Source organism: Varroa jacobsoni, unplaced genomic scaffold (genome assembly GCF_002532875.2).
Source record: "Varroa jacobsoni isolate VJ856 unplaced genomic scaffold, vjacob_1.0 scaffold_242, whole genome shotgun sequence".
In the NCBI taxonomy this organism is placed as follows: Eukaryota; Metazoa; Arthropoda; class Arachnida; order Mesostigmata; family Varroidae; genus Varroa; species Varroa jacobsoni.
Window position 1 is genome coordinate 188,218 of NW_019213144.1, and position 8,041 is coordinate 196,258.

At 39.7% G+C, this 8,041-nt stretch overlaps 1 protein-coding gene across 2 annotated transcripts in view; it reads right to left on the bottom strand.

Annotated features, from left to right (window-relative positions):
* Positions 1-4,127, bottom strand: part of LOC111273971 (uncharacterized) — a 13,984-nt gene extending 9,857 nt beyond the window's left edge. The window contains exons 1-8 of one of the 2 annotated variants that reach the window (XM_022856019.2): positions 3,864-4,127; positions 3,584-3,634; positions 3,129-3,170; positions 2,656-2,697; positions 2,471-2,509; positions 2,282-2,317; positions 2,075-2,110; positions 1,671-1,718 (exon numbers count right to left, since the gene is read on the bottom strand). In XM_022856019.2, the coding sequence (XP_022711754.1) occupies positions 1,671-1,718; positions 2,075-2,110; positions 2,282-2,317; positions 2,471-2,509; positions 2,656-2,697; positions 3,129-3,170; positions 3,584-3,634; positions 3,864-3,893 (324 nt within the window). In that variant the 5' untranslated portion in view covers positions 3,894-4,127. The remainder of the gene's footprint in view (positions 1-1,670; positions 1,719-2,074; positions 2,111-2,281; positions 2,318-2,470; positions 2,510-2,655; positions 2,698-3,128; positions 3,171-3,583; positions 3,635-3,863) is intronic. The other variant, XM_022856020.2, reaches the window with a different exon arrangement.
* Between the last annotated feature and the right edge of the window lie 3,914 nt (positions 4,128-8,041).

The following is an 8,041-nucleotide window of genomic DNA, read 5'->3' on the forward strand; positions in this document are numbered from 1 at the left end:
GGATAGAGGCTGGAGTGTCGAAGATCGGCGACGAGGTGGCCAGATGCATGGACCCAATATGAACGAATCGCCCCAACCCACGATTTAGGCTATGTGGGCCATGTGGGTCAAAATTAGACCTGATTGCTGGAAATATAGAAATTGGGTTAAATATCGGCCCCGTGAATTAACTTGAGGCCAAGTAATGTGTCTGATGTATACCAGATTTAGTTTGCTTAACTCCATTGGAATTGGAGAGACCTAATATCTTTACCACCAGCCGGATAGGACTAAACAAGAGAATGGTGTCCCCCTGGTGAGAGTCGAGTTGGCGGCACTGTGGAGTTAGTTTAGACATGGCAGTTAATACAAATAAGTTCTTATACTGACTATACGTTTTGCAAATATAGATTGACCAAACGGGTTTCGTTAGCGTAGTTGTATGTTTACGAATTCGGTAAAGCCCAGCAAATTTCTGAATTTTTTTTCGATGAAATTCTTGACGACACTTTAAGGATTCGTGATGCCAGTGATAGCAACGTTAGCCGACAAGTTTCTCAAGACACTAGTTAAGTCAATGTATCCATACCAGAAAGTGTTTAACACTAAATGTCAATGATTGTTGTGATCTTTGATTGGAGTAGTCACGTCATCAGTCAAAGCTAAATAATTCTGTGACAAAATGAAAATTACCAGTCTACATCTGCTGTACGGTCTGAAAGTGACATGCATTAATCGCTAATCTATGACAGCTTCTGAATCGGAACCTTGTGTTGAACCCGTTCAGTAACAACTTTCGTTAACTAAGTTTTGCATCCAGAACGTTTTTGCGTGATAATTTCTGAAGTCGTTAGATCACAATTTTACATTTCGTACGCACTTTGCCTGAATTTCTGTGCCATGTTTATACCTCTTGAAAAAGGTCGCACAAAATGTACGCTGGCGAGCTACGTAACGAATAGATTTCACCAATTTACGCATTTGGCCTATTTTTTTTCTCTGGTAAAGTTAGTCGCGTTTTGTGGAGGGGGACCCCTACCTGCAGCTGGCTAGTTATCGAGCTAGTTACTTAATAGGCCTCGGCCTTTTCGTGCTATTTTGGTGGTTCCCTAAGTACGTCTGAACGTGCCTACACTGTCTTCGTGAGCAAATATTCAATGGCTATATATGCAAGTCACTGCATGATAAGTATATCTGTCGAGTTACTAGTATGTGAATCAGTGAAGTTTGCTAGTAGTAGTTCGATAGATAGTGAAGAGAAAAAGTTGATGTGAAAATATGTTAGAGCCTTCAATTTGAGTATACACAAAAACCACAACGTTATTTATTAGAATCTTGTAGTTTTTGTAACTTTTTATTAAAATTTACTAAAAGCAATAAAATTTAATCATTTTTAATATCTGAAAATCAGTTAGGTAACTGTTTGCTCGCAGTTTGAGGCTAGTTGTTGAATGGAAGTGATGGTAGGTATGAGAAGGAAGTGGTACAAGCAAACATTAGGGTTGCAAGCTCTGTATCCGATACCGACACCTAGGTTCAAATACTACGATCTCGAAATGACATCATCAAAGTTGACTATTTCGTACATTTTTTCTAATATTATTTCTTGTTTATCGAAACAACTACATGTAGGGACAAATTAAACAAGGAAAACATTTGACAAAACACTACTGTTATTATTAAAAACTCACGAATTTTCCGTCCCGAATCGTTTTGCGTTCCAGCGGTGCCCTTGGAGGCTGAAAATGTCCTCATTACAATCTGTCAGTTTACACATTAGCTAATCAGTAAGCTTGTTTGAAAGCATTGTAATTGGCCTAATGATTTAATTAACTCTAGCCGGTGACTTTTCAGCAGTGAGCACGGCAAATTTGAATCATTCATCTGAGACAACTTTTGCCCTTGGAACAACTTCCAAGTTCAAGCGATGCTCTGTCTCTCTGAATCACCGCTATTTCGTAGCTATCATGTGCCCAAAAGTAATTTGAAAATCGGTGTGGAACCACTTCCTGTTTGTTAATAATTTTTTGCCCAATGTCGCTTGAGAATAATTCTTTGAAATGTAATGAAGAAACAATTGGAATCGTCTACATACTCCTTCTTCCACAACTTTGCGTTCCGGTGACGCCTTCTGAAATCATTATGAGCAGAATCGATCGTGTTGTACATACTAATTTGGACAGCCCTTGGGTTTTCAAAAAATGCCATACGTTCTTAGCAGCGAGCTTACAACATACTAAATCAATTAGCATTATAAACATTTTCGGCTATAACTTAAACAACAACTAAGTTATGAACTTACTTTTGCGCCCACCACTTTGCTCTCTGGTGATGCCTTCTGAAATTGTTTCAGTAAAATCGAAAATTTTCGATAGCTCCACGGCCTTCAAAAAGAACATACGCTCTCAGCACTAAGTTTCCAACTACTTTCCAAAATTAACTAGCATAAATGTCTTCCGCTACAACTGAAAGACTTAAATCGCGGACTTACTTTTATCTCTAGCAGAGTTTTGCGTTCCGGCACGTCGCTCTGAAATCGTTTCAACCGAATCGATAATATTGTGCGTATGTTTGAGGTAGGTCTTCAGTTTTCGAAATAAGGAAAGTTGATATAGAATATTCTGATTTTCTAATCTGGTTCTTGAAATTTTAGGCTGTGACAAATTATGGACTTACAATTATCCCCTGCATTAAGGCTTTATGTTCCGGCAAAAATTTCTGAAACCGTTTCAACACAGTTAATAATTTTGTACATAAATAGGTTAAATATTTTTGACGTCTTTGAGACAAACAAAAACTGGCGTACGTTCTTAATGGTGCGTTTCTAACTTGCTTCTCAAAATAAGTTAATGGACATTATAGGCTCTGAGTTAGAGACACTAGGTTATAAACCGTGCCGTCCGGTACGATTTTGTATTCCGGCGATACTCTCCGAAGTCCTCACCAGACTCGGTTATTTCGCACGCATGACTTCTTCAGCTAGCCTATGAATTTTCTTAAAAAAAAAAAAAAAAAAAGGAAAAATCGGTTTAACGATCTTCTTGAAACACTTCAATTATTTAGCCAATAGAGTAATGAACGATTGATAATATATAATAAATAAAAGTACTTACGAATTCCTATATACCGACTTGATCAGATATACTTACGAGTTTTTCATCTAGGATGCTTTTAGGTTCAGGCGATGCTTTCTGAAATAATTCATCACTGGCTGGTCATGAAATTCGTCATCTTGCACACATTTTTACATCTATCAATGCGATATAATTACGATCTGCTCTGATCAGCACCTTTTCAAGCTGGCCAATGGAGACAAGAGAGAGTATTTTACGGTTTGCACCGCGAACTATCGTCAACGAACCTCTATGATAACAAATGTTTTTGTAATTGTTTTTACCCAGCTGATGGTTTGTGGAAAAAACGATAGAACAAGAAGATTCTAGCTTATTTACGATAACAAATCGCCTTGATGCGGTTCCTTACGGATTGGAAAGGTGAAAGATCTACTGAATTACATGATGAAAAATGGCATCAAAATCAAAAACACACGTCTGTCGACACTTCCTGAATATTTGAATATTATTAACAATAAATTTAAACCAACTTGCGCTGTTTTATCGACAGGCATAACCAAAACGGGCTCAGGCGATGTCTCCTAAAATAAAATAATAGAAATATCTATCAAAACTAGTTCTCTGGCACATTGCACCCATAGAACGGTTTCATTGAATATTTCAGATAAGCAAATCATCATTGGTATATATATTACGAGTCGATATTGAGCCAGTGTCTCAATCTGCTCGCGAAAAGCCCTCGGTTCCCTTAAATAAACTTTACACTGTAACACAATACTTAATGCAGGGTAAGGTTAAATGTATACGTACCGACATTGGCGCATCACGACTTGCGCCCATATTCAGTGATTTCTGTAATAAGTTATTTTAATAATTACTACTTAACTACCTCTATTACGTTCATTGATTTTGATTTGTAATGCTACTTGTGGGTTAAGTGTCTCAGAAAAAGCCTACGATGGATCCATCAAAACTGCTTAGTTTAGGGTCAATATACATATATATATATGTGTATATAAGCTTGTTCACAATAGAGGCTTCCTTACGCTAGTCATAGTTGCTTAACTATGCAATAGTTTCGCGCTTTTATGGCTTTTCGTTACATTTGTCTCTCCATTTGTTAAAACAGCTTTTACTATCATGGGTTATTACGTTTGCTAAGACTGTTTCTGGACGGGCAACAATCGCCAACTGTAACCAAGCATACGTATCCCATGCCCCTAAAGGCTTGTTGATGCCGTTGATGGGAATCTTGCATAAATTAAAAATGCCTCATTAACATATGAGAAACCAAGAACAGGTGGATCGAGCCAGGTGCCTAACGTTTAGATTTTTGTCTCCGGGGTTTATACGACGAAAAACATGTGATTCCTCGTTGGGCAGTTCTATAAGGCCGGGCTTATTTCAAATTAGATTAACGAAAATTTGCTTCGAATTTTAACTGACCCTACCATTGTACGTTGCTTGTGTTACACGCCCTAGACATTTTACCAGCATAAGCATGGCATACATTTTTCAACGATTTCAAGGGTTTTAGGTTTTGTTGGCTTACTGACCTATTGGCAAACGTACAAGTAGAAATATTGCTGTAATTCATCTGTGCTCAACAATATCTAGATTTCGTTTACCTATTTTCGGAGATAAATAAAACATCTACCTCGGAGCAAAAAACGACGAGGAAAATTAAGCTTCTTGGAACCGCCAAATGTCAGTTCGTTATCATAGAACAACCTGAGTCAGCGAAAAGACACGCACTGCTCAGCTCAAGTAGTTATCAATTTATAATTTTAAGAAACTTCATGAGACGCTTCTAGACGCTCCTGTTCAATCCAACTTCATTCATTCATTGAGTTCCCTTGCGAACAAACACGAACAGCAGGGTCACTCTTAAGTCGTCGTAATCAAGCAAAACATGTTTCCATCCACCAGCGAAAGCGACAAAGACAATGAATGTCCGTGTTTCGCCTGAATAGGTACAGTTATCTAGTTTCCATGACCCATCATCGAGAACGCAGGACGAAGGGCTCATCTACCACCACTGGACCAACCAGCAACTCTTTACACATGAGGGCATGTCCCACACTTGGATTGGCAGCTTGCAACGCATTCATCGCTGACTCAGACAGGTTGGGTGTAAATAGGGAAGTAAACTCGTGATATTTTTGCACCAGAGCTACTTACTTCGCTGAATACTTAGCCAAAGGAAGTAAATTGCAAGTTCTCAAGGTCGCTAGTTAGCTTGTTTGAAATCTCAATTTACCAGTAATTTTCAGGCATTAGGGGCTGAGGCTTAATCAAACGTGTGTCGAACCATATCATACTGGGAGATCTTGACACACGAATCGGATGCTAGCAGACAAATTGGATGTAAAATAGTTCATCGCCTTCGTAAACCCTGTTACAGAAACAACCCGGTAATATAGGCCTTTGTTGCGATTTTAGGCAAGTGTAGGGATTTTAAATTACAGGCGATGCCACAGAAACATCTGTATTACCGGGAAATTCGCCCTGTTTAGAGTATATTTATTGATGTTACTACTGGGAAATATTTCGTTATTAAGTTTAGGCGTCCTATGTATGTCGTTTTTCCAGTGAAATCTTAAAATACTGACACGTTCGGAGCTCCTAGAATACACAGTACGTGAATGTCCTGTTCGCGGTAGGTGCCTCGCTGATAGCAGATGTATGCATATTTCACATCTGCTGCGCAGGCCTCGATTTAGTACGATTTGCAGTCATGTCGTCTTTGAACCTCCTAGCTACCCTGCGTATTCTGGCAGTGTGCTGGCAGCGTTTAAAATGATGTCAGGGAGGATCCTTATGGATACCTAGCTACATCAACCGCTGGTGACAGAATCTACATTTGTTTTTCAGGCTACCTGCTGAATGCAGAAATAGATCAAAGTCGTCATTCGATCTCCTACCCAAACGTAGGAGCGTATCACAAAGCATTTAGTCGAAGGAAGCGTAGACTTCGGCAAACTGGTACTAATTTTCGCGAACGATATAATTTGAGACACGAACATGGGTCCCATGGGTATTTGCATTTGCCAGCCATTATTATCAGCACTTAGCCATTATAAAGCTATTATTTAAACATCCGCCCAACAAAAAACTGCGAAATCTGCCCAGTCCTCACGACTGTTACTTGAAACATTAACATCAAAATTAATTTTTCAAATAACTTACATCAAATGAGAAAGCTATCTTTACTCCAAGGGAAAAAATCCACAGCAATAATATACGTCGTACGATCCCAAAAAGATGACAAACTCGTAATTTACTATATACAAAGCGTTTTTACTTCAAACATACTAGCGACGTTTTTTAAATAAAGTTCTGTTGGAACGGAACTTTTACCTTTAGGTAGTTCGAACCCACACGCTGCTTAAAATGAGATAGATAAAACGAGGAATAAAACCCACTTTCAAGTGTATTAAGCTCTTTCTTCTGAAGTAGAGATAAAACCCACTTTCAAGTATATTAAGCTCTTTCTTCTAAAGTAGAGGATTAGCTTTACGCCCAAATCCGTTGAGCTCTAAAATAGTTATACATACCAGATGCCTCAAAGCGATTCGTTCTCTTCTCCGCATCGAAGAGCGATAGCCCTAAATACGAGGAATGGATACATGCTCCTTGAACTCCCATTCACCGCGTAAATCAATTTTTCGAGATATTTCACCCGGCCGATTTCCAGCTTCTACTCCCTACATATTGCATCATTTCAGATCTGAATCATGAGGTATTACTAAGTGGGCTCTCCGAGGGGAAATCCACGGCATACTTGAGCCCTTTTCAGTCTCTAGCCGAAACCTGCGAAGAGTAGGCCCGCATTGCGGACTATCAGCCTTGATAAGAAGTACCATGTTATTTTCCATCGGTTGGTGGCTATTTGGTTCATCAGTGGCATACGAACCCACGACGCCTGCGCCCTTTATGAACAGAGGGACCTGTGAACATGCCGTTTTTTGCAACGGTTATGGTCAGCGCCCGTATTTTGTTGTTATGGTTATCGCCGCTGCAACATGATGCAGGTGCTGTTTTATGCGTGAGAATTGGTACTTTTGTCACACGATCACGATCGTTGCTGCCACCGCATTGGGTCAAAGGAAGAACACAAGGCACTTTTTCCAGCGGGAAATCTCTTGGGCCCTCGGCGCTAATTAAGCCCAAGTCAGCGTTAAATCACTCGGCATCCTTCGAGATGCCTTAAATCAATAAATTTGTCTTTGTGGTTTTCATTTTCAAAAAAGGTCTGATTCGACCTCGTTCGGAGATCGTAGTGGTCGAAATACAATCTGAAAGTGTTTTCGTTACCTGACTGCCTAACTGGCATTGCTGAGATCTTCGTGACGTCAGCATTACATTGTCCTGGACCTGTTGATGAACACATCTTCTGCCGACGTGACGACGTGAATTAATGAAAGGAAGGTCATGTTTAACGCGTGACAGGTATAGTTAGCGTACGAAGGCATTAACCAACAAAATCTATTTCATTCAGAAACCAGTTGCTCATGGTACCATCGCCGCAGGCGGGAGGGTATTTGATGTGCGTTAACCCTGTCAGCTGTTGTCTCTATCGAAACCTTTGTTCCTACCCTTTACTCACCGTATATACATTAAGATGAATAGTTGTTTACATAACTACCCGTAAGGACCTGTTTTGCTCAGCCTTGAGATCTTAGGATCCACGTTAAGACCGAAATCTTACCACTAGGCTCGCAGAGCCTTTAGTAGTCAACTGCGACTCCACGTGTGACCGCTAGCAAAACTTCGATTTCTAATGTTTCCTCAATTTATGTAGTAATCCAGGTCCGGTTTTTCGGGAATAGTAGAAATATGTGTGACACTATTGTTTCTGCTCACTTTTGGATCGAATGCGTAAGCAAGTATGCTTACACAGATATGGCTGAATATTCTCTCTGCGAGTCGTCGTATTATGTCAGACGAGATGGAAAAAAATGTTTCAGATACTACCGAAGTTGAAT